This window comes from Ursus maritimus, unplaced genomic scaffold (genome assembly GCF_017311325.1).
Source record: "Ursus maritimus isolate PB19 unplaced genomic scaffold, ASM1731132v1 scaffold_20, whole genome shotgun sequence".
NCBI classification, from domain to species: Eukaryota; Metazoa; Chordata; class Mammalia; order Carnivora; family Ursidae; genus Ursus; species Ursus maritimus.
In genome coordinates this window covers 49,947,423-49,973,445 of record NW_024424453.1, presented here as the reverse complement: position 1 = coordinate 49,973,445, position 26,023 = coordinate 49,947,423, and the positions used below count along the sequence as shown (strand labels likewise).

At 47.1% G+C, this 26,023-nt stretch overlaps 1 protein-coding gene across 2 annotated transcripts; it reads right to left on the bottom strand.

The window, feature by feature from the left end:
• Positions 1 to 9,010: 9,010 nt before the first annotated feature.
• On the bottom strand, positions 9,011 to 24,137 carry CX3CR1 (C-X3-C motif chemokine receptor 1). 2 transcript variants are annotated; one of them, XM_040636939.1, is made up of 2 exons: positions 23,888 to 24,137; positions 9,011 to 11,939 (listed from the first exon to the last, which is right to left on the bottom strand). In XM_040636939.1, the coding sequence occupies exon 2, from the start codon at positions 11,928 to 11,930 to the stop codon at positions 10,860 to 10,862; it is 1,071 nt and encodes a 356-aa protein (XP_040492873.1). In that variant the 5' UTR covers positions 11,931 to 11,939; positions 23,888 to 24,137; the 3' UTR covers positions 9,011 to 10,859. The 2 variants fall into 2 exon arrangements, with proteins under 2 accessions (XP_040492873.1, XP_008708277.1); XM_008710055.2 differs by lacking the exon at positions 23,888 to 24,137 and adding an exon at positions 22,977 to 23,125.
• Positions 24,138 to 26,023: the final 1,886 nt, after the last annotated feature.

Genomic DNA, 26,023 nt, shown 5'->3' with positions numbered 1-26,023 from the left:
GGCAGCAGACAGAGGAAAAGAGATGTGAGCCTGTGTTAGCCCCTGCCCTGGGCTAGAAACTGTGGCAGTTGCTTGCACAAAGATCTCTCATGTTCTCCTCTAAATATAGGCATCAACACCCCATTGTTCTGATGAGTAAACTAAGGCCCAACGCAGTTAAATAATTTCTGAAGACCAACACTGTCAGAGCAGAGATGCTCGCCCTTTAAGTCTAGGCTCATCAGGAAGGGTGAGGGTAGATCTTCATGGACAAGACAGTAGCAAGATGGCCCTGGGCTCCTTCTGGTCTCACGGAGGGCTCTGTGGAGCAGAGGTGCCGGACCCAGGGGCTGACACATCTGTAGTACTTGGAAAGAGGAGGGAGTCTGTGGGCAGGCGTTCCCTTAGCTAGGAGTGGCCAAAGGTTATCAGGGTGAGTGGAATAGAACTCCCTGAAAGACTAAGGTTGATTACCTAGGCTCCTTATATCTCCTAGGATTCTCTGACATTATATTTGGGGTCTGCACACAGTGCTTTCATTGTCCTCTGTGGCCGGTAAAGGTACAGAATATTTCAGACATAGTCTCAATTCTTCACTGTTGTAATTGCACTACCCCTAGACTGAGCATTTTCAAAAATCTTTCCTTCTGTAAGGTTCACTGCCATTTTACCAGTTCATGCCTCTTCAAGTAAAATACCGGCATGCCTTTAGGTGTGGCAAACAGGGTGTAATAAATACTCCAAAGAACTGGCATCGGCATACCACGCCCATTATTCCCCAGCCCGCGTATCTGCCTGTGCTTTGAGTAATGATGAATTAATACAGTGTGATTTCTGCTACGTCTGATTAACTTAAATCCATGACCATGATAACCAGGTTGTAGCTAAAAGTCACTTTCTTGACTTTCAGGTTTAAATAGCATCTGGCTAGCAGCCTCTGGGGCAGCCCCTTGCAATATTTCATTAAAATGTTAATGAGTGCATAGGACAAACTGAAAATGCCAAGTAAAGCCACAGACTAAGACTAAACACAACCTTGACAGAATAGGAGAGGAATCTGCATTAACTACAAAGCAGGGTCATTTGAAAAGAGAAACCACTGTGACTTTTGCCTTATGAAACAGAAAAATAGTAAATGACATCAGGAAACAGTATTTGTAACATATATGAAAGACAAAAGATGATTCTATTTCCTCTATAATGAGCTCTTAAAAATCAATTTTATGGACAGGCAAGCAGAAGAATGAAACTGGACCACTTTCTTATACCACACACAAAAATGAACTCAAAATGTTTGAAAGACCTAAATGTGAGACAGGAATCCATCAAAATCCTAGAGGAGAACACAGGCAGAAACCTTTGTGACCTCAGCTGCAGCAACTTCTTGCTAGACACGTCTCCAAGGCAAGGGAAACAAAAGCAAAAATGAACTATTGGGGCTTCATCAAGATAAAAAGCTTTTGCACAGCAATGGAAAACAATCAACAAAACTAAAAGGCAGCCTGTGGGATGGGAGAAGATATTTGCAAATGACATATCAGATAAAGGGCTAGTATCCAAAATCTATAAGGAACTTATCAAACTCAACACCCAAAGGACAAATAATCCAACCAAGAAATGGGCAGAAGACATGAACAGACATTTATTCAAAAAAGACATACAAATGGCCAACAGACACATGAAAAAATGCTCAATAACACTTGGTATCAGGGAAATACAAATCAAAACCACAATGAGATACCACCTCACACCAGTCAGAATGGCTAAAATTAACAAGTCAGGAAACAACAGATGCTGGCAAGGATGCAGAGAAAGGGGAACCCTCTTACACTGTTGGTGGGAATGCAAACTGGTGTAGCCGCTCTGGAGAACAGTATGGAGGTTCCTCAAAAAGTTAAAAATAGAAGTATTCTACAACCCAGCAATTGCACTACTCAGTATTTGTCCAAAGGATACAAAAATAGTGGTTCAAAGGGGCACATGCATCCCAATGTTTATAGTAGTAATAGCCAAAATATGGAAAGAGTATAGATGTCCAACGACAGATGATGGATAAAGAAGATGTGGTATATATATACAATGGAATATTACTCAGTGATCAAAAAGAATGAAATCTTGTCATTTGCAATGACATGGATGGAACTAGAGGGTATTATACTAAGGGAAATAAGTCAGTCAGGGAAAGATAAATACCATCTGATTTCACTCATATGTGGAATTTAAGAAACAAAACAGATGAACATAGGGGAAGGGAAGGAAAAATAAAATAAGATAAAAACTGAGAGGGAAGTAAACCATAAGAGATTGTTAACTCTAGGAAACAAACTGAAGGTTGCTGGAGGGGAGGTTGGTGGGGGGATGGGGTAATTGGGTGATGGGCATTAAGGAGGGCACTTAAAGTAATGAGCACTGGGTGTTATATGCAACTGATGAATCACTGACCTCTACCCCTGACACTAATAATACACTGTATGTTAGCTGAATTGAATTTAAATTTATTTTTTTTTTAATTTTTAAAAAAAGATTTTATTTATTTATTTGACAGAGACAGCCAGCGAGAGAGGGAACACAAGCAGGGGGAGTGGGAGAGGAAGAAGCAGGCTCCTAGCGGAGGAGCCTGTTGTGGGGCTTGATCCCAGAACGCTGGGATCAAGCCCTGAGCCGAGGGCAGATGCTTAATGACTGCGCCACCCAGGCGCCCCTGAATTTAAATTAAAAAAAATAGAAAAAATTAATTTTAAAGTATCAAATATACCAATAAACATGTGCAATAACCACCAAGAGGCAATTCACACAAAAATATAAATTAATTCCCTCAGTAAATGTTTGTTGAGTCCCTACTATGTGTTAGGCACCATTTGAGGCACCGTGGATCTGGTCCTTCCATGCTAATGTGGAAGATAAATCAGAAATAGGCAAATATCTAATATAATGTCCAGTAGAGATAAGGGTAAGAAAACAAATAAAGGCAGGAATAGGGATAGGGAGTGAGGGTGGTGGTGGTGTCTATGTTTTAAAAGGGGAGATTTGTGAAGGCCTATCTGTGGAGGTTAACACTGAAGCAGAGGCTGAGTGAAGCTAGGTGGTGAGCCATGCACAGATCTGGTAAAAGAGACCCTACCTTGCTCCCCAAAAAAGAAGTTTCCAGCAGAGAAAACAGCAAGTACAAATGGCCTGTCGTAGAGAAGAGCTCAGCCTGTTTCGGGAGGAGCTCAGGGGTCTGAGTGACTAAAGACAGTGTGGGAGGAAAGTCTTGGGTTATGAGACTGGAAGGGCGGCTAGGGCTGGATCATGCAGGATTCCTAGATCCCAGCAGAAAGTTGGTCCATCCTAAGGGAGAAGGTAGCCCCTGGGTGACCCTGAGTAGAGAAGTGACATGATCTGACTGGAGCATGAAGAGGACCCCCAGGGCTGGGGCAGCGAAGGGACAGAGGAGTGGGAGCAGAGACAGGGGAGCCCGTGAAGTTGTATAGGGGAGAGACAGAGACAAATCAGATAGCAGGGCAGTGGTGGAAGTACTGAGAAGCAATCTAATACAAGATCTATTTGGAAAAAAGTGCTGGCTGGAATCTGCTGGTGTGTTGGAAATGGAGGGTCAGAGCAAGAGCGGCATCCAAGAGAACTCCAAGGTTTTTGACCAGAGCAACTAGAAGAATGGACTTGTCATTTATGGAGGCAGTGAAGACTGCAGTGTTCTGTGATGAGTGCCAGGAGATGCTTATTGTCTGTCCAAGGGGAATGGTTAGGGAACTGAATATACAAGTCTGAACTTTAGAGAAGTTTGGGCTGGAGAAAATTGTTTGGATGTTGTCAGCACAGAGAGATGGTGTTGACAGATTTGCAGCTAGCTGAGCTCTCCAGGGGAGTGACTGTAGGTAGAAGAGATCTGGGAATGTAGCCTCGAAGCCTTTGATACTTAGGGGTCAGGGAGGCAGAAAGGAACCAGAGAAGAAGACTGGGAAGGTGGCCAGTGAGGGAGTCAGAGAAGGAGGAGGGAGAGTGGTATCCCTAGGGCCAAATGGAAAATGTGCTTCAAGAAGGAGGGAGAGATGAACTTAGCAACTTCTGTTGATGTGTCAGTGAGGTGGGCCTGATCGTGGACTCTGACCTAGTCACCTGCAGAGCATCTGTGACTTTGCCGAGGGTGTCTGGGGGAGTGGTGAGGAGGAAGAGCAAGAGAGAATGGAGGCCAAGAGATTAGAGATGCCTCTTGGGTGTCTCCAAGTGGAGAAGAGACAAGAGCAAGAATGTGGGAGGTATGGAGTCCAGAGGAGGGTCTAAAAATGAGAGGCACTCTGGTCTGCCCATATGCTAACTGGGAATCCTCCAGCAGAGGGGAGGAATGCAGGAATACAATCCTTGGGGACGTAAGATGGGATGAATGTAGTGCATAAGCAGAGGGTTTGGCTTTAGATAAGAGCAAAGAAAATCCTTCCACTGAACCCGGACAGGAGGAAGAGCAAGTGGGCACAGCTGCAGGTAGGTGGGAGATGTGATTTTGGGAGCCTGTGGATTCTTTTCTGGTTCCTTCTATATCTCAGTGAAATGAGGTGCTTTGAAATGAGCACTTACCCCTTATCAACAAAAGTGTAAATTAGCCTTTTGGTATTGGGCTTCCCAGCTTGGCAGCTGGGCATTGTCTTGTCCCCAAACAGGGCTACCTGGATACGCCAGGGCTACCAGGTAGCCCTGGATTCTCAGAGTTGGCACAGATGGGAGTTCCCTGGCTCATCGGAGCATCACACCTGCTAGCAGAAACCCAAGTTAGTCCTTGTGGTTTGGATTTCTAATAAATTCACTTCCATGTAAGGTATAAACAGTTTGTGAAATGCATCCTGAGGAGAATTTACTAGAGACTTAAATAAGCTTCTTGTTCTTTGTTTTTCCTTTCTTTCATTTTTCAGGTAACAAGCTCCCCATGACACTGAGATGGCTCTATCCAAGTGTATCCGAAACGATGGTGGATGCACTGAAAGTAGACTTCCCGGCAACCAACTGTGCTAAATCTTGAATAAATTATCTCTTCTGTTGCCTTTTGCAGGTTGTTTATGTTTTGCACAGAAGTGAATTTTTTACACCTTCAAATTGCACAAGGACTCTGGGTGCCCTGTTCATCCCTACTTTTCCCTCTAAGACACCCCCCACCCTCACCCCTGGAGCAAATGTTGCCACCTCCTTCTCTTCCTTGATTTTATTGGAGGTTTTTTTCCCCTAAATTTTTATTGTGGTAAAATATACATTAAGTTTACTATCTTAGCCATTTTTAAGTACATTCAATGTTGTGCAACCATCACAACCATCCATTTCCAGAACTCTTTCATCCTGCAAAACTGATACTCTGATCCTGTGATACAATAACCCCCATTCCCCCTTCCCCCAGATTTTTTATGACTCAGAAGGCCTCTCCTGTGTCCTCTTAACCCAAGCACTAAGCAGTCTCTTAAAACAACTTAGAACAACTACTTTTGTGATGTTATTATTTACTTTTTAAAAATCCCCTCTCTTTTCTTTTCTCTCTTCTAGATAGCAGCCTTACCACCTCCTCTGAGGAAAGGAAGTCTTCTTTTTTTCTTTCTCTATCTTGCTCTTGAAGTCAGTAGCTAGTATTTTATAAAATAACAAAAGCCTATAATGTCCAGATACCAAAGCTTGGGAAGGTAGGGGTGGTGTGTGTGTGCCGAAGTCAGGGAGTAGGGTTCTTAGAGCATTAGCTGTATGGTGTCATCGTTCTGAAAAGCAATTTTGCAGTAGCTAGCAAAAGACACACAGAGGCTTCAATCCATTGATTACTGAATTCCTCATAGACCATCAAAGATATGCACAAAGATTTATGTTCAGCGCAGTGTTTTACATAATAATGAAAACCAGGTGTTGCCTCTATGTCCATTGGTAGGGGCTAGGTAAAGTCTATACGCAATCATTAAAAACCATGCTTGAGTTTGATACATGGGGAGATGTGCATGCTATAATGTTAAATGAAAAATACGAGAGAAACTATATATATATTATGATCTCAAATCTTTTCTTAAGTTTGTATCTGCAGAGAATAGCATGGTAGAGAACCACCTCTGTGTTAAACAATTCTCAGGGAGATGGAATATTGTGTAATTTTAACTATTTATTTATTTATTTATTTATTTATTGTATTTTCATTGACTGTACACCTCTTTTATATTCAGAAAAAGATGTAAAGAATATAAAACAAACACACAGAAAACGGAACAATCTTACCTAGTACTCAAAGAGGAGCAAATTAAAATTTATTTTTGTTTCTACCTAAATAAATGAGGAAATATGGAGTAAAAGAGTAATTTTCCTGCTGAGCATGTTTTGTGGTTTCNAGAGTGGAGGAACTGTGGCTGTTGCCTAATGATGTCTCTTATTCAACAGAAATGGAAACACGGCGCCTATATCCTTGAGAAAACGAGTTGGCCCTCCTATGGATGGAGCGTGTCTTGAAGAGAAACCGGATATTTCTTAATTTGCTAAGAACTACATTTGTCACTTACTCTCAGATAATACCACTTTGGGGTAGCCCACATGGGGTTGACAACTTAGCTAGTTAAGCAAACAATACTACAAGTCATACTGAAACCGAAGTGGTCCCCGTGGGCCAGGGGAGTGGGTATGGATGGAGAAGAAAATTAACTTCTGAGTTGGGACAGATATCCTAATTTTGAGGGCACTAATGAGACATCAATTCAGGGCCAGTTGGTACCCAAGGTGGACCTCTCAGTCAAGTTGCCATGTTCCCACATGTAGTTGCCGGACTTGTGGGGCCAGAGGTCAATTCTCTCCTTGGGTGCTCAGGGACAGACTCGCAGAGAGAGACAATGGAAAGCCCACTAGACCTTATATACACTCCAGATCCTGCGGATTATAAGGGTAGTAGTTCTTCCCACCAATCCAAAGAATGTATTCTCCAGCTTTCTTGGTGGCAACATCCTTTTTGAAGCCAACTTCTCCCTCAGATGGTCATTTGATGAAAAGAATAAGCCTAAAGTGGTAGGATTATTTGGAAGGGGCTGGGCATTTTCCCCCAGGGTGTGGCCATCCCTGGACAGTGGCCCTTCTCGACTAAGACCCTGCCTACCAACCCAGATCCTGTTGATAGATTTGCCTCTGGGAATCCCGGTATCCTTTGCTGATAAGCATTTGTTTACCATCTTCATTAGAGATACTGATGTCACAGAACAGTGGTCACCAAAAGCTGCCCCACCCAGGCTGCATCTGTCATCGTGAGCGGATTGATTCTGTTAAACTCGGCATTCTGGAGGGCAGACCTCCCCTCCCTGCCTGTCATCCACTTGCAGACCTTCCTTCTGGCTTTTTTTCCATGCTCACCTGTGTTCTCTGCTCTTAGAGGCAGGGTTGGTCTGTATTTTTTTCCAGCTTTATTGAGATATAATTGATACATGACATTGTGTAAGTTTAAGGTGCACAAGGTAGTGATTTTGTATATGCATGTTACAAAACGATTACCACAATAAGGTTAGTTTAGACATTTATCACCTCACAGTTACAATTTTGTGTGTGTGATCAGAATTTTAAAAATCTACTCTCTTAGCAACTTTTAAATATACAATACGGCATTGTTAACTACAGTTATCGTAGGATTGGTCTCTATTTTTATCAAGATGAGAAAAAAATCAGCAGACTGAGAGTCAAGGGATCTACCTCTTTCATTAATTCCCTGCATGATAGAGGCCCCCTCTGGGTCTCCTGTCCCTTATCGGCCCGGACAAGTCTGTGATTCTGGGACTAAGGGGAGTAAGAAGGCAAGGACAAGAGAGACGAGTTTCTTCGTTGGGAAAGGTTCAATCGAAAAAGAGCAAGAAGAAGAAGGAAAAACCAAAAATAGTCATGACCATTTATTTGACCTTGCTTTGCCAGGCTTGCCCTGTGAGTCTTGTGAAGGCAATTTTACTAAATCCTCACAATAATCCTAGGAGGTGGGCACTACTTTTGTTCTTATTTTTCAAATGAGGAAACAGCCTCAGAGTTAGGGTTAGGGTTAGAGTTAGGGTTAAGTAACTTGCCCAAGGTCACAGAGTTAATATGTTGGGACTCAATCACAGATCTCCCTCTGCCTTTGCAGTCCACCAGTTCCGTCTTCTTTTGGGAAGCCCAGAACCCAGAAGCAGTGGTGGGTCGGATCCCGCTGTGCTCTTGGGGCCAACCGTCTTTTTCAGATGTGCCTTCCTTTACGTAGCCACCAACATCGTTGCTATTTAGAGTTTTTCAGTGAACTTCCCTATTTCCTCCCTATTCTGTCTTATTCATCAAAATGAATGAGTGAATGATTCTTATGTTACAAATTTAATTTCCAGTTAGAAGTGAAAGTGCTTGTCTCTCTACTTTTATTTCTCAAGCCAGAACAGTTTTTCCCTTTTTTCTTGGGAGTCCAGAAATAAGTTAAAATTTAATTAAAAGTTTTATGATTCAATAGTTGCAAAGAGGTTCAAGTGATAATGGAACAAACTTGTGGATAACCTGAGGAGAATGTGCCCCTCTGTTAGTTGTTTGAGCCAATGTTCCAGAAGAGTCTCCCCACCCACTCTGCTCCTAATGCCTTTCAATATTCACACACTTTTCCCACGTCTTAAGATCCCCATGCCCTTATACACCTTCTTTACGTATGACATTCACTGAGCCTAGCATGCCATCCCCTCCTTTGCCTTTGCCTTTGCCTTTGCCTGGAGAGCTCCTTACCCTTAAAGACTCAAGTCCAACTGCTCTTGCGTGACCAATTAGTGCAAAGTATGTTTATTTGTTTACTTCTCTGTTCTGTACTTGAATGTTAGATCAATGAGGGCAGAGGCATGGCCTCACTAGTCTTTGGAACCACTCTGGATCTGAGCCCACATAATGCATGTAATATATGCCCAATAACGATTTCATAATAATTTTGTCTGTATGTGTCCAAAGCCCGTCATTTCCTGTGCCCTTTGTCCCAGTTACCCCCATGATGAGGCATTTATCCAAAGGAAATCATTGAAGAGGAGAAAGGGAATTACACAGACAGAAGCGCTGTAACTATGCATTTGCTAAATATTGGAAACAAGTTTATCAACAGGATAATGGTGAGTAAATTACAGTACACGGTCTTGATGGAACATGATTCATTCTCTCATTGATTAAACCAACAGATGGAGTGCCAAGGATGTGTCGGAAATACAGCAATGAGTCAGATGCCTTCGAGTACACAAGCTGGCAGAGACTTCTAGAGCCATCATTACAAAACTATACAGAAACAGAAAACTATTTGTGGCCTAATGTTAGAGAGAAAAATAGCAGATTACAAAACAGTCTGTACATGATGCTTTCAACTCTAGACACGTGAAAGTGTGAACAAGTTCTGGGTGGGCAAATGAAGGCATTGCATGGTTAGGTTATAGGTGACCTTCTCTTTGGCATTATTACCGTTGATTTTTTTAAGCTCTAAAGTATTTGACCAACCCAGAAGTCTACTGAAAAGGCGGGAAAATGCTGCTTCTGGGACCCTGGCTCTCCAGGTTGGCAGTGGCATGAATGAGAGGGTTCTCTCTAGATGGGCAAGGGGTTTGTCACGAGGCAATTGGAAAGGCACATTCAGGCAGTCTGGAGGGCTGGGTCAGGGAAGATTATCAGTCTGAATATCTAGGAATGTCCACTGAGTGCCACTGTAGGAACCAGCCTCCTCTGTATCTGAGCTGCATCGAACAGCAGAGCCAAGGCTCTGCCAACACTGTCCCCTAAGCACTGCGCCAGGTGGGGGAGAGCTGAAGTCTGCGAACCAGATAAGAGGGATGGGACCTGCAAGAATTGGTGGCTGGGTCCTCATGCTGTAAAGGACGCTCCTTATGTAAAAAGTACCATTATTTCCATTCTACAGATGAGGAAGCTGAAGCGAGGCTGGCTCCAAGCTACCCAGCAGGCCAAGTGATGAGCTGGGATTGGAAACCATCCCTTCCTAGTTTGGGCCAGGGTTCTTTCTATTTATTTCCCCGGTCCTAGAAGCAGGTGATGATGCATAAGGCTGGATGGAAGAGACCTGGCTGGCTGAGAGGCTGGATTCTTTTGGAAGGGGAAGAAATGGGGAATCTGTTGGTGGGACTACATGATGGACAGTCTTAAATTTGATGTAGTAGGAACTGGGCAATCATTGTAACTTTGGGGTTTCAGGGAGAGGAGGTTGGCAGTGTGTGCTGGCTGGTGTAATCAGTGAGGAGGCTGGCCCAGACACATGGTAAGGTTAGTGGGCAGCTCTTTTTCTGTCAGATCAAAATAGCACCCACCCCTCCAGCTTCTTGGAAATATGTCTTCCTGCACCTCTAACCATGAGACTGGAGTGGAAGCTGCCATCTTATCTATTCTTCCCCCAAGGATATAACCTGGTCCAGGGATGGACATCTGATTCAAACTTGGCCAATGAGAGCCCTTCCCTGGGAATTTTAACCTCAGGACCAGAGAGGGATGGGTCTCAGTCCCTCACTATTGGCTAAGCTGTGTCTGGGAGCTCTGTCACCACTCAGAGATTTGAGAGCCAGAGAGAGAAAATTCTAGCTGGACTCAAGCTCTAGTTTCTACTTCGAGGGCTCAGCCACCCTTTGCTCATGCCACCATGTGAATAATACTCTCCACCTCCTCTTTAGCTAAGCTAGTCTGAGTTGAATTTTTATCATTTGTAAACAAAAAGTCCTGACATTTGCAGTTAGAGACATGCCTACCCTTTATCATTCAAATTTTGGGCAGAATTCTCAAAAATGTTTTAGGGTTGTTTTGGGGGCATTCAGTTCATCATTTCTTGCATGTAAGACACAAAAAAGTCTGTCTTCATTATTCAGTGTCAGGCTCAGGAACTCCAGGCTCTCTGTGGGGACAAGGCTTTGGGTATCCCTTCAGAGAAGGATGGACCCATCGCCATCACTGGTGTGGTGAGTAAAATTGCTGCTCAGCATGCTCTCCCGCCTGCTCGTTTGTGATTCAGTTGGGGAGAAACTGACATGGACAGGACGACCACACAGGACAGCCAGGCATTTCCTATACAAGTGGTAAAGGTATCTTCTGAACTTCTCTCCAGCAAATGCGTAGATAAAGGGATTGAGGCAACAGTGGATAAACGCAATTGTCTCAGTCACACTGAGGGCCAACCTCAGATCCCTCTTCATGTCACAACTGGGAAAGAAGTCATAGAGATTAAGTGTCTCTAAGAAAATCATGATGTTGTAGGGTGTCCAGAAGAGGAAAAACATGATGACCACCAGAAAGATCAGTTTGAGGGCTTTGGCTTTCTTGTGGTTCTTACAGGAAAACAGTGTTCGCATGATTCTGAAGTAACAGTAACTCATAATGAGCATGGGGAGCAGGAAGCCAAGCAAATTTGCTTCCACGTTGCGGAGCACAGGCCAGAGATCCTGCAGGACCTCGGGGTAGTCACCAAGGCATTCGTTTTCTTTTTGTTTTGTGAACATGAACTGAGGTGCTGCCACCAAGATGGCTGCTGCCCAGACACCTAGGCTGATGGTGACGCCATGCTGCACAGTCCGGTTGTTCATGGAGTTGGCTGCCAGGACAATGGCTAGGTACCTATCGATGCTGATGACAGTGATGAAGAATATGCCTCCAAAAAAGCCGATGAAGAAGAAGGCAGTGGTGAGTTTGCACACAGCATTGTGAAGGCCTTGTTCACTTATCAGGTAATGAGTCCAGAAGGGTAAGGTGGCTACAAAGAGCAGATCAGACAAGGCCAGGTTCAGGAGGTAAATGTCGGTGATACTCTTGGGCTTCCGGCTGTTGGTGAGGGCGAACACCACCAGCAAGTTTCCCAGCAGGCCAAAGGCAAAGACAAGGGAGTAGAGTATAGACAGGAAGACGGTCCCAAAGGCCACGATATCCCCCATATCACAGGCTTCAGCAGACTCATCGTACTCAAAGTATTCTAAAATTGATTCAGGGGAGTGGATGGGCATGGTGAGGGCCTGAATCAGAAAGGAAAACAAATAACAGCATTAGTTCTCAGAGAACTAAAGTTGGGATTCTATCTGACCCCACATATAAGCAGGCTGGAGGAAACAAATATTGGTTGTATGCCTAACCAATACACTTCCCAGTGTCATGTGCTTCATCTTGTTTAATCTCCACAACAGACTCTTGATGGAGGCTGTAAGAGATTCCTCTGACAGAAGAGGAAATCAGGTGTCTGAGAGGTTCAGGGACTTGCTCGGAGCTACACAGTGAATGGCTCAGCTAGCATTTGAATCGAGACCTTTTGAAGCTTGAGACAGATCTTTTCTTCTTTGATTTTCAAACATCTGTCCAAAAGGTTGACCAGTGTGTGGGTAGTGGGAGAGAGGACTGTGGAGAAGAGGGGGTGGGATGGTAGGGGATGCAGCCATAATCCACACATCTTGTTCAAACTTCCCTGAAGCAATTCTCCACCGCCTTTCTTATTCCCACCTCCTCTACCCTCTGGATCCCAATTTCTCCTGCAGGAAGCTGAGATTGAAGAAAGAGGTCTCAGACACTCTTCAGACACAGAGCCCTGAGCAGACCTGTACCCAGAAGCCCCTCGTCTTTGTTTTTCAGAACCCTCTCTCTTTCTCTTCCTCTTGGAACCAACAAGTCCTTCTCCCCCTTAAGGGATTAAACACAGTCATACACTCTAGAGTGACCACCTTGTCTCGGTTTGCCCAGGACTTCTCTGGTTTTAGCACCAAAAGTTGGAAACCCCTCAGTTCTAAGGAGACAGCCGTGGACAGCCATCCCACAAATCCTAGTGAAGAGGAGTGTCACCATTGCCGTCATAGGGCCTCTGCCCTATGAAAGGACGGATTGATCCTGTACGGGGGGTCATGCTAGTTAGCCTTCTGCGCTGGGTCCAGGTGGCTAATTCACCCTATAATTACCAGCCCTGCACTCACTGTGGCCTGGTGATTCATAAGAATTTTGTTCCTTCAGAACAAAAATTGAAAGACAAGACATTTCTGCACAGGTTGAGAAGTAACATTTATCCCCTTCTCCCTTCACCTCCCCAGCCAGGACTCACTTGTTATTCACTCCAGAGGCTACAAGGGCAACCCTTTCACTCTGTCCCTCTGGGGCCTCCTCCTCTTTCTTGTGATGCCACAGACAGGCCCCTGAGAACCCCCAAGTATGTTCAGAGCACACGTCCTGGTTGTCACTGCCTCCCTCCCCACCACAACTAAAAACAAAGTTCACACCTCTTTAACCAAGGGAGTTTCCACACCCCACTGCATCCTTTTCATACTGGTTTTACCAAGACTGTGTCTCTGCCAAGGTGAGGGCCCACCCTCCCGGCCAGGGCTTTGCTTCTCCCTTCCCAGCCTCTACTTTGTGTTCTGGCCCATCTCTGCATCTTCCCCAGATTCTTCCAGGAAGAAGTGGGTTAAGCCTTTCTGACCTTGGCGTCTCAGGCTAGCATGGAATTCTCAACCCCCCAGGAAGAGTGTATGCTTTCTTTGCTTTAAGCCACAATACCCTTTTCTCAGAGATGAACCTCTGGCTGTGACTTTAATCAATAATATTTAGTTTAACCACATAAAATGGCCAATGTGCTACCCCTTTTGAGCTGCATAAATGTCAGTTTCAAATGGTTCAGGCTGACAGATGAGGAGATGGGAAATTCCTACTCCTTTAAGGTGGCTTATGGTAGTGGCACATCTTCCCAGACGGGCAGCTGTATGAAAGTGGAAATAGTCAAGCCCTTGGTGATCATAAGTTAGAGAACCGGGGGCTACCACCCTCTTCTTTCTCCATTTTCCCCCAGTGAAAGGAGCTGGCACAGTTGGCCTTGAGACGAGGCCAAGGATAAGGAAGATTGTGTGGTATCTCTTCATGTCTTGTGGCCCAGGAACTTTGTGCTGGTGCATTGGCTTGACTTTGCCAAATCTGTATGATGTAGATTTAATTTCCACTCCTGGCACTATGCCTTATACACAGGGACCTCCTCTAAATCTTCCAGCAGGTGTTCCTGGGTCACTGAGGAGGGAGATCAGGGAGGTGGGCAGACTCGGGCTCTCTTGTGGCTGAATCTCATGCCTATTTCTCTGGCCAAGTGATCTTGGGTGAACTTGGAACCTCTGAATCTGACATTCCTCATCTGTAAGATTACGACTCATTCTCATGTGTGCCCACAGTGCTGTTCTGAGGAGAGCACCTGGCATGGTGTGTTGCCTACAGCAGGCACTTAATAAATGCATTTGGCGAGGAAGCAGAAGCACTTTGGACCTTTGCAATCACCCAGGTTGCCTGGATGTGTTGTTCATTCCCACCCTAGACATTGGTCTGTGAAGTTGGTTTTATTTTTTTCCCTGAAATAAAAAATATTTTCTTTTCAGATTTTTTTTGGGGGGAGGGGAGAAGTAGGGAGTGAAGCACACTTTTACTGAGTTTTTATTCAGCTGTCAGGCTCATTGCTAAACACATATTGCCTATTTTGGGAAAAAAATCATTAATTGACTTGAAATTTTAAAAACAAAAATAAACAAAAATATGAGTTATATGAAAAATTAAAATAAGTAAGTAAGCAAATAGTCTAATATGATAACCAATACATAGTAAATGGCCAATAAATGGTAGCCAACACACAACAGGATACTTATCTCTACTTTATGGGCAAGAAGATGCACTCAGAGAGGGTGAGTAACTTGCCCAAGGCCACGCAGCTGGCGTGTGGCAGGGCTGCCATTTGGGCCCACGTGTGGCCAGGCTGTCTGCCCTGCCTGAGACAGGGAGTTCCTGAGAGAGGAACAGGGTCTTCTTCAGCTTTGCAGACCAGTGTTAAACAGAGGGAGAGGCCTGGCACCAAGCAAATGCCACAGGAATATTTGCAGGAGGATAAATATTGTCTGCTAGACTTTCATTCCAAATTGCTCTGGGGGAGGAGTAGTGACAGTGGCCTTTCCATTGTCCAGTTCCTAGACATGCGCCCAGGGTACCAGAGTGTCCTTTCTGATCCCAGGCCAGGGGCCCTGGCTTGAACTCCAGGTGCTTAGTGGATGCCTAGTGTGTTGAATGAGAGAATGAGTGAGTGAATGAATAAATGCAAGGCATAGAGAAGCAGGAGAAGTGCTGCTTTGGCTACAAGAAAGAGCCCTTGGAGACAAGCCGAGACCCACCAGCTCTCCAGGGTCAGAAATCACAGCTGCCCATGGCAGCACGCTCTTTCTTGCTGGTGTCAGGACCCAGCCCCGCCTCACTGCGCGACTCAGGGGTGGCCCAGGCTTCTCTGCAGTCTGAGCCCTTGGGCCAGTTTGAACCCAGCCTTGCTGTTTGAGAAGCCCAGATCATGCAAGGACACCATTTAATCAGAAACCTGACAGCCAGGAAGGATGTCACTGAATTATTCTGCTGAACATGACAGCCTGATCAAGAGAGGGACCTTTTTAGGAACAGTGGGCCTGAGCTCAGTGGTTCTTTTATTATTTCTGGATCCTCTGAGATGCCCCACTATTGGGAGATAAGCCTAATGATGGAGCCTCCTGGCAGCAGACAGGAGCAGGGCCAGTCCTCGAGGGCGGCTTTCCAGGCAGACTGAAGGGCCACCAGGCATCTGATTGGCAGGACACTGGCTTTTTCTGGCCCCTGAGGACAGCAGGAACCAAGCGCAGGAATCCAAGGAGATAAGCCTTCTTGGCAGGGCCTACTCAGCCGGGTCTCATACAGATGGGGGCTCAAGAGGAGAGACGCATGCCGGACGAGCTGAGGGCTGTGGCCAGCAAGCACGCAAACCACTCCAGGCTGTTCTCAGGTCTCCTTAGCCTCTCTCCCCATAAGTCAAGGTTTACTAAATGGAGTTGAATGGTGAGAGTTTGAGCTGAGCCCAGACACTGAGCTTTGAGTGCACATGTGTTTCGTACTCCAGTGGAAATGAACCTGCTTCATCAACTCGCTCGCTTGCCTCCATCCCCGATCCCGCTCGGCTTCCTCCAGCACACTTCCTTTTCTCTGGTCTGCTCATTTATTTTTCAACTTTTTTAGGTCGTCATTTACCCATTGTTTCCAGTCAGCTTCCCTGTTCTCTACTTCCTTTTTCATTTAAGTGGCCTGAGTCCACTTTCCTCTTCTGTCCCACATCCTTTTCGGGCTGCTTCCCCCATCTTTTGGCTTCACATCCTGCTTACAGTCTGCTAGACCAAGTGCGACCTTTTTTGTTTTGTGTTGGTTTGTTTTTCCCTCTTTGCTTTCTGCTTACGGCTTTTTAGATCCCCGAGTGAAAACCAGGTTTGAGGTTCAGTTGGTTTCTAATGCCAGGAAAAGTATGGTTGAATGTTTTTCCTTTGAACCAAAGGAAATGAGAGGATAGTAAAGATTGCTTGAGCCCTGACTGTGGGGATTCCACTGTGCTGAGAATGTTCCAGAGCCTGAAGCTATCCTTGGAAAGCCCAGTGTGGAAGGAGAAGAGGCTGCCATTTTCGGATGCCCACCCCCTTATGTCCCGCTGCATACGTAAGACCCTGTTTCATTCTCTCAACAACCCCTCATGAGAATGGTGGCCCTTCTTGTACAAGTGAACCAACAGCAGCCCTGAGAGATCCGGGAAGTTCGTCCAAGGAGCAACAGAGCCAGGATTTCAGCCCACATGTGCCTTTCCACAGAGCCATGCTCCCTGCACGGCTTCAGGCTCTCCCTCTTGGAAAGGAAGTCTGCAGCTTATCACAGACCACTTGTCTAAATCTAAAACTGAGAAAGAGTAGACTCAGCCCCCCCCCCCCCCCCCCCCCCCCCCCCGGAAAGAAGATGACCCGTGATGCCAGCCTGAACACTTGCCCTGGGTTTCTCCCCTCTGGAATCAGAACCCATCAGGCTGACTCTGAGGGGAATGTTAGGCAGTCGGGAGATGAAAAGGGTGGGGATATTCACCTCTCCAGCCACGACTAGGGGGTCCTCACTGCCAGACCCCCAGGATCTAGCTCTCATCAATGCTGGTGAAGAAATTTGGAATCCTTTTCTCTGAAGAAGAGGCTGAAGGCTGTAGGGTGAGCTTATTTCCTGGCTTCAAATATATGGTGACACAGTACCCTTCTCAGGATGAGCACCAAGTAATGTACGAAATTGTGGAATCACCATAGGGTACACCTGAAACTTGTGTAACACACTATGGTAGCCATAGTGGAATTAAAATGAAAAGTTAACAAAAAACAGGCTGATGCTTTTCTGAGCTGTGTGCTTCACAGAGGCCCACACATCCTACAGACGGCTGAGAGACCATGGGCAGCTCACTCTGGCTCTGCCTCAGTTTCCTCATATGTGAGACGAAAGCATTGGACCAGATCGTCCCTAAGGGCCCAGCTCTGGTATGCTTAAGTTTTCAACAAGAACCAAACAGAAGGAAATAGTCGTTGAGCACAACAGGAGTCCTAGGTCAGTAAGAGCATGGCCTAGTGTCAAGAGAAGTGGCTGCTCACGGACATGACTCTTCTGGACTCACAGGCTGCCAGCATCCAGATGGGGTTCTGTCTGGACACAGACAGGCAAAAGAAGGGCAGGTGGAGGGACCCCGACTTGCATGCAGAGGAGCTCTAAGGGCACCATTTACACCTTGCAGCCCCTCCCCTGTGGAAGTGACCCCAGCAGCTCTCTCTATATCAGCAAGCAGACCACCTGAAACGGCACAGCCTTCCCCCCACCCCCCCAACCAGCGTTTGGACCAGCCAAACTCACGCCCCAAGCTCTGCTGCCGCTCGGTGAGCCACCCCTTCACAGAAGCCGGGGCTCTGGGTTTGACGTGCCTCCCTCTCGTTTCTTCTTCCAAGTACGCTATGCTATTTACTTATCTCTGTCAAACTGTGAAGTTCTGAAAGGAAATGCTTTAGGACTTTTGTCTAGTAATTGAGGAAGAGATGGATTTTAAATTAAATTATTAACTAAGCCAATATCTGTTATGTTTTTTAACCATATGTTTGTGTAAGGACAAATAAAAATAATGCCTAAGAGGCTTACTTCTCCCCCTTGAAAGTAAGGGAAGAGATTCTCCTTTGCCTCCTCCTTCCAGGATGCTGGCTTTAGAAAACTTGTCGCTGGAAGTACTTTCTCCTCTCTCTGAAGTGTGCTTATGTGTTCTTCTGAAAATGTGATCACCTCTTTTGTCAGCTTTATGACCCAGGAATCTTTCTCAAGAACCAGGGGTCCCTCTCTTTGAAAAGTAAACATTAAGAAATAGCAATGCTGGGGCACCTGGGTGGCTCAGTCAGTTAAGCGTCTGCTTTTAGCTCTGGTCAAGCCCCGCATCAGGCTCCCTGCTCAGCAGGGAATCTACTTCTCCCTCCCCCCTCCCCCCGCTTGCACGCTCTCTCAAATAAATAAAATCTTAAACAAACAAACAAGCAAAAAGAATTAGCGTCCCTGTCACCCAGTTTCCGTGAAAGGGTCGGAGCCTAACTTGGGTGGGTGCCTTGTTCCAAGTTACAAAAATACCTCCCGTCATAAAGATGTGAGTCTATTTCTTCTCTGGATGAAGCCCATCAGCTAACACAGATGGTCATCCCAGTTACCATGGTGAAGTTAGCATGACTGTGTGTGACTGTCGAGTTCTCTCGCTTGAGGACTAGGTGTGTATCTCTCATGTTAGGGATTGTGTCTGCTTGGCTGTGCAGAAGGGTGAGTTGTTTCTCCCCATCTCTGCAGTCTCTTAGCGGATTGCCTGAGATGCGTATCACATTCTGGTTTCATGCCTCGTTAATAATAAAAGTGTTCTCTTTCTCTATTATCTCTGTGAGAGGTTTTTCTGGGTTGGAGATCTTATTTTTAATTTTATTTCCCCAACACTAGGCACTGTGCTCCATTAGGTGGTGGTAAAAATGGCTAAGATACGGTCTCTAAGTTTCTGTTAATGGTTAGTAACAGAATGTAAGAAAAGTTTGGGGAAACCCAAGGATTGGATCATTTAAGCTGAATCTTAAAGCTGGGGGGGGATCTTCCAGGTAGACAAAGGTGGAGGTGGGAAGCGGGGGTGGGGGTATTGAAGCCAAAGACACTGAGGGTCTGAGCACAGGGATGTTTCCCGGGCTCAAGACTCCGTAGAGGGGGCGTGAGGGAATATACTAGAAACAGAAAGGAGTGAGGATAGTGGGGTTAGAAGGGGCCAGCATGCTCCTGGAGTCTTCATGGAAGTCGAGTTTAGTCTGTGTGGAGGGTTCAGGAGAAGATGCAGAGAGAGCAAGGGCCAAGAAGGCAGAAGAGGTCCTCAAATTCCAGGCTAAGGAACAGAGGGAGAATTATAAGACTTTGAAAGAGGGGGGAAATCACTGGGTGCCCTGGCTAGCACACCCTTCAGGGCTACCTCCCCTATTCATTGTCTGACCGATATACAGCTGTGTAAGTTTGGGAGACTGATAGCAATGCAATAATCTTGTTTGCAGAAAAAGAAACTGTGTCTGGTGGAGATGCGCTCAATAACCGCCTGTGGTTAGGGACCAGTTCTGCATGTATCTGTACATTCCTCCCAGCGTTTCTAGAAGTATCTCATCCACACTACTGCTGTGCTGCTCATTGCCATTGATGAATAGGCAGGCACCATGTGAGCATCCCACGGCAATCTCTTCCACTGTTGATGCACACCTGGGTGGCTTTTGGCACAGGGCCGCCGTGGACAACACTGTCACGAACAGTGGTGTGTGTGCACAGCATGGATGCATTTTAAAATTGCAGACCCAAAAGTGGACCTATTGTGTGAATCCATGCATATAAAGATCAAAAACAGGCAACGATAATGCATATTGATTAGGGATGCATATGTAGGTGGTAGAACTCTAGGGATGAGCAAGGAAGCAGTGACTTCTGGGAGGGCAGGGTGTCAGTCAGGAAGGGACATAAGGGAGGCTGCTGGGGGCCAGCCTGGGTCTCTCTGGCTGCCTGGCTGGTGGTTGGCTGGGGGGTTGATTTATAAATTGTTAACCTGCACACTGTTCTTTGAGTGTGCTGTATTTCACAATGAACATAGGTTTAAGGAAAAGGACCAAGAGGGCCTGCAAAATATTTTTTTTAATATTTAAAGAGGGGTGCCTGGGTGGCTCAGTCATTTGATTTTGGCTCGGGTCATGATCTTGGGGTCATGAGATCAGCCCCATATCAGACGTTGCACTCAGTGCGGCGTCTGCTTGAGATTCTCTCTCTCAAATAAATAAATAAATAAATAAAATCTTTATATATTTATAGAGATGTGATATAGGTTTTCTTCCCTATAAAGATGCATAACCCCAAAGAGCTGCTCTTTGGCCAGATCAGAAGAGGAGGTAGCTGAAGCCCGACTGTGGCTGCAGAGCCACGAGGATTCCAGCCCCCGGGGCAGCCAGCACATTCTGAGCCCCATGGAGAGTGGGCAGGCTCAGGACTCAGCGGGAAGCCCCACCGTTGGCGCTCCTGGGCAGAGTCAGTGAGGCAAGCCCTTGGAATCCCTGGACTGTGCTGCTGGAAATCCGAGCAAGTTCCCGGAAAAGCCAGCGGACACCTGGCCAGTGCCACTGCGGCTCCACCTCCTCGTAACTGTGACCCGCTGTGGGACAGCTGGAGATCCCTTCCCTGTCCAGCTCAGCTGCTGTGGGTGCTGACTTTGGCCATCTTCAAGGGGGAAGTCTTGGTGCCTGAGTAAAACAGGGGTAGCCAAGGACTCTGTTCCAGGTCAGAGGTTGGCCCGGGAAGCTGGTAGCTGAATGTCCCAGACCCTGAGAAGGAAGGTCTTTGAGGCCAGGGTCTCTGGAGTGGGATCATACCTGATATCGTTGCCCTTCCACAGCCCGGCCAGGGCACGGATGAGGTTATCTCCTGGAAGGGGGTGGGGGTGGGGAATGGAAGCTGATTCTGACCTGGCATGCTCCTTCTCCCTGCCCCTCACAACCTCATTTGAACGTGGTTAGTGGTCTCAAGGGGCACAAAGCTTCTCATCTTCAGCTTCCCACAATGACAATACATATTATTTATTGAGCACCAAATATAGCCAGAGAGTACGGTCAGAGCTTCATACATCTTGCCCTTAATACTCACAGATATTCAACCTACACCTGTCACTCAGCTTCAGCAATTATCAGCTCATGGCTATAGCAGGACCTGAGCCTTAGCAAGGTCAAGTGCAGAGCCAGGCCTTCATTCCAAAGCCAAGCTGCCTTTCCCACCCTCTGTGAAGCAGAGAGAGTGACAGTTGTGGAGCCTGGCTTGGGGTATGGTCGGCATGCGGCTGACACACAGTCCGGGCTTCCTTCTGGGGGTGTGGGCAAGAGCCACATCCTGCCCAGCATCCCTGTGTGAAAATGAAGCCAAGCAAGAGGCAGGCAAAGGATGTAAATCCGAACCTGCACGCGTGCGCAAGGACACACACACGTGTGTGCACACATGCACACACGCACGCGCACACACGTGCACACACGCACACACATGCACGCACGCGCACACACGCAGTGGTGCCCAAGGCTCAGCAGCCCATGCAAACATGCAGGCCCGCAGCCTAGTCCATCCCCAGGCACCTCAGGGCATGGGCTGACCTGCCCCTGAGCAGACCCTGGAAGCCCCACAGAAATTTCACCAGGAAGCTAGCTTGCTTGCTTGCTTGCTTACTTTCTCTCTCTTTCTTTCTTTCCGATTTTATTTATTTATTTGAGAGAGGGGAGAGACAGACCAAGCAAGTAGGGGCAGGAACAGAGAGGGAGGGAGAGGGACAAGCAGACCTCACTGAGCATGGAGCCCGACACGGCGCTGGATCTCACAACCGTGAAATCATGACCTGAGCCCAAACCAAGAGTCAGAGGCTCAACCAACTGAGCCACCCGGGGGCCCCGCCAGGAAGCTCTCTTGTCTGCTTCTCACACAATCTGGTTTTCTTTTCTCCTTTAGGCTCAACTTTTTTCTACCTTGAGTTTTCTATCTGAAGTATTTGAAAAAGAAAACGAACTTTTGGGGTGGGAGGGGAAATCCTAAAACTCCCTGGCATTTATCTGAGCACAGCTGAGAACATACAGAGGCTGCAGAATCTGGGAGGCCGAGATGGCCGGATAACGGTCAAGCAAGGAGAAATGATAGGCATGGTCAGTCCTCGCCTGGAACCTCCATGTAGTTCTTCCTCTCTTGCACACACGCATGTGTCTGCTCAGAATTCCTGAGACCGTTTTCCCACAACACAAACCTTCTGAGCCCATGTCCTCACAATGATTATAACAGCATATATTAATAGCGAACATCGAATTTGTGTTGGCAATTTATTCATTAAAATAGTTGTCATTGTAAATGCAATAGGTGCTCTTTATAACAAATGTAGATGGCACAAAAAAAGCATGTAAAGAAAAGGAAAAACAACATAGAAGTGAATGATCTACCATCCAACTTCCCAGAATCAGCAACAGCTAGCTTTCTGCCTTTCTGCAATCGCTCTGCATATTTTTATATTTATGTTAAGTGTAGTTATACTTATATGTAAGATGCAAGTGCTATATTAAACATTTTTTATTATAAAATTTTCAAACATACATAAAAGCAGAGAGCACCCCAGGCACGCACCAGACAGCTTCAATTAGCAACTCATGGTCACTATTTCATCTATTCCACACTCCGTGTCCTACTAGATTATTTCAAAATAAATCCAGGTGTCATAGCATTTCATCCATAAACAGGTAAGTGTGAATCTCCAAAAGAATAAGAACTCTTTTTAAACAAAATTATAACTTCAATACTATTTCTCACTTTAAAGAAGTTACTAATTCCTCACTATCATCCAGATGCAATTTTAAATGATGCTTCTTTCCGGTAACACCTACCCATGAGCTTTTCTCCGGGCCCATAACATGTAATTACCTATGCTTCTAATCGTATTAAGTGTCAAGAGGATCATGGATGGTCTAATCATCCACTGCCCACCACCCTTCAAGCCCCTTGGACATTAGGCTGCAACAGCTTTGGGAAATGTCTCTTGTTAGCGTGGAAAGCAAACCAGCGTCTGTACCCACTGTGACCTCTGACCACTGTGCCCCACCCCACGAGCCCAGAGGTGCTGGCAAGTTCTCTGCTCCTACCTGGGCCGGGCTCGGGAAGGAAACCTCCCGACGTGACAATCAACCACTCCGTCCCACGCCTCTGTCTCTGTCACAGAGTATTTCCCTTTCCCTCCCTCTGAGGGCATCTTTATTTGCAAAGTTAGCCAATAGTAGTGGGTTTCCTGTGAGGTAGACTAACTATCTTTAGATGTTGCCCCAGGCAAGCTCAGAAACTCTGGACTGGAGGGTTTGAATTCGCAAACCTGGAAGACAGAGCTGGGGGGGCAGACCCACCAGGGCTTGCAGGCAGGGAGGATGTGGAGGCTGTGCTATTTGCCCCCTTTTGGAGGAGGGCAGGGAACAGTGCAGGTCTCAGGAACCACTAATGCCCACTGAACCTCAGTTCTCCCACCTGTAAAAAGGGAACCCACAACACTCACCAGGCTGCGTTGGGGTGCTGATTAAATGAACCACAGCTTCTCTCTTCAAAGGATAGTCCCAGCCACTGGGAGCTTACTAGAAATGCAGCACCTCAGGCCCCACCACTGAAAGAGACTCTGCATTTTGATGAAATTCTTAAGAGATTGCTAAGTGCATGGATTTTGAGATGCATTGGCACAAAAAGCACTTAGTGAGGACCTGGCATCTGGTAGGTGCTTCCGAATTTTCTACTACTCCTCACTTCCCTCCTCCAAGGCTTTTAGCGGCTCCCTATACCCTCCGGTCAAGCCTAAGGTACATGCCTCCCAGGCACAGGCTTCCTCCACAAACTGGCGCAGCCTCATTCCCCGCTGCCTCCCACAGCCCGCGCTGCTCCAGCAGGATGGGGAGCAGCTGGGCCTGACTCTTCCAGGCCGTGCTCCTGCTCCCTGCCCCGGCCAGATTGCTCCCGACTCTGCAGCTCGAACCTCAGCCGCCACAGCCTCACTGCCTTCCCACCACTTCCTTACCTGCCTGGCTCACCTACAAGGCAAACGCGACTTCTGATGGCTCCTGCTCCTGGGTCCTACCTCAGGTCTAGCACCCCAGGCACATGTCTACTAAAGAGTCAGGGATTCCTCCACAGCCTTCCTGGCTCCTCCGCTGCCCGTCTTGCAGCCTGCGCCCCGGCACCACTGTGGCACTTGTAGCTGCGTCTTCCCGCGGGCAGGCTGTCCTGTGTGCTCCCACCTGGCCTCCTCCGTAGTCCTGGCAGCCAGGACAGAGCTGCAGGTGGGACTGCAGTGTCCCAGGCTGGGTGACCTGCTGGCGTTTGAGGAAGTCTGCGGCAGGTTTCCCTTCCTCCTTTCTCTCTGGCCAGGAGCCTGCAGCACCCCTCCCCCCTGCCTGCCCTTCCTCATCTCTGTCCCACAGCCACCTGTCCCAGGGCCCACCCAGTGGGGCCTTCTGCTTCAGCCTCCCTTTGTCTGCCTGAGGCTCCCCTGCTGCTTCTCTGAGTGCTCCTCTCTGGGATCCTGTCAAGACTCTCTCTCTTCCGGTCATGCAGTCTTCCTGGACAATCTTGCCCACGGCACTGTCTTCTGGGCAACTTTATCCACTGCCTTGTTAGCCTCATCAGCTTTCCTGTCTTCCTGGACAACCTCGCCCACTGCACGTCGGTGACCACCTCTGTGATCGGATTCCCCATTTTTGTCTCCAGCTGGGGCCTGAAGAGCCTCCAATGCCCATCTGTGTCCTTCATACCTATTCTCATCTACCCCGTTGTCCATTCTCCTCTACCTGGCAGCCAGAGAGCTCTTTCCAAAGTGCAAACTGCCCACCTAAACCCTCCAGGGTTTCTCCTCACCGTGAGTTTCAGTCCCAGGCTTGTAAGCATGGCTTTGGCATGATCCCACCCCTTTGGATGTCCCAACCTGTTCTAAGCACCCCTCCACACACACACCAAGTGCATGTGTGGGCTGCTCGTCCCTTCCCACCTCACCAGGCCTCGAAGCTAATAAGCCGGCTTTCGCTGTCCCATAGGAGCTGGCAGCAGACAGGACTGTGACTCGCAGCCCAGCGAGTGGCATGCTTGTGCCAGTTCCCTGGGCTCCCAAATTCCAGGATGACATGCATGGTGGACCCAGATGGATGCTTGCACATGAAGGAGGTTGCATGACGAGAGAGGAACTGTGAGCTTGAGGAACACACCATTTTATAGCAAGCAATGAGCAAGCCTGCTCAATGGCCCCAAGGCAGACATTACCTCATCCCTCAGGCTGTAAACACCACCACGAAAAATGGGCCAAGGAAAAGGCAGCTGGGACTCTGCATTCTCAGTGCACTCCTAGAGACGGGAGAGTGCAGCAGCCTTCCCACTTGGGCCATACCTCCGTGAACCTTGGAAAAGGCCTCTCAGGTTCTGCTCTGGGGACTTTCTCCTCCCTGGACTCCTATTCCTCCCTCCCCAGCGCTCCCATGCTGTGCTGCCTTGGGCTGGTCTCCATCCCTCACTTTCACAGCCCCTTTCGCTTCACCCTTTGTCTGAGCTGTCCCTTGTGAAGGGTAACAGAGTATGCCAGCACCATATATGCCACTTGGATATATCCATTATCTTCAGCCGTAAGCCCTCTAGAAATAGTAAATACAAGGCGAGGCTCTCTCTGAACTCTTCCTATCTGCCTCAAGACAGAGCCTCCCAAAGGAGCTCGGTTGTCACAGATCTTCCCCCCGGGAGTTTCAAGAACCAGGGAGCACTGACATTTGTCACAAGAGAAGGAACTAGAAGTCCCCACCACACCCAGATGCACTTGGTCACAAACCAACATACCTCCCATCTGTTCTTCTAAGGACCTGTTCATCTTTCCTACAGATCATTTACTCTCTCCTAAGAAGAACACACACCTCCACCCTTTCCCTACGAAGCTGGTTTTTAAGCCTGAATTCTAAGCCTCTAAATGAGGAGGCACTCATTTTTCTCTGTGTCCCTTCCATGTATATCCAACACATAACTGTTAATAACATTCTTTGTGTTTCTTTTGGTAATCTGTCTTTTATGACAGAGGCCTCAGCTTAGAACTCAGAAGGGTAGAGGGAAAATTCTTTTTCCTCCCCGACAGTTTCTGATAACCCAGACAGGACCTCTGAGACACCTTACAGATGGGAGT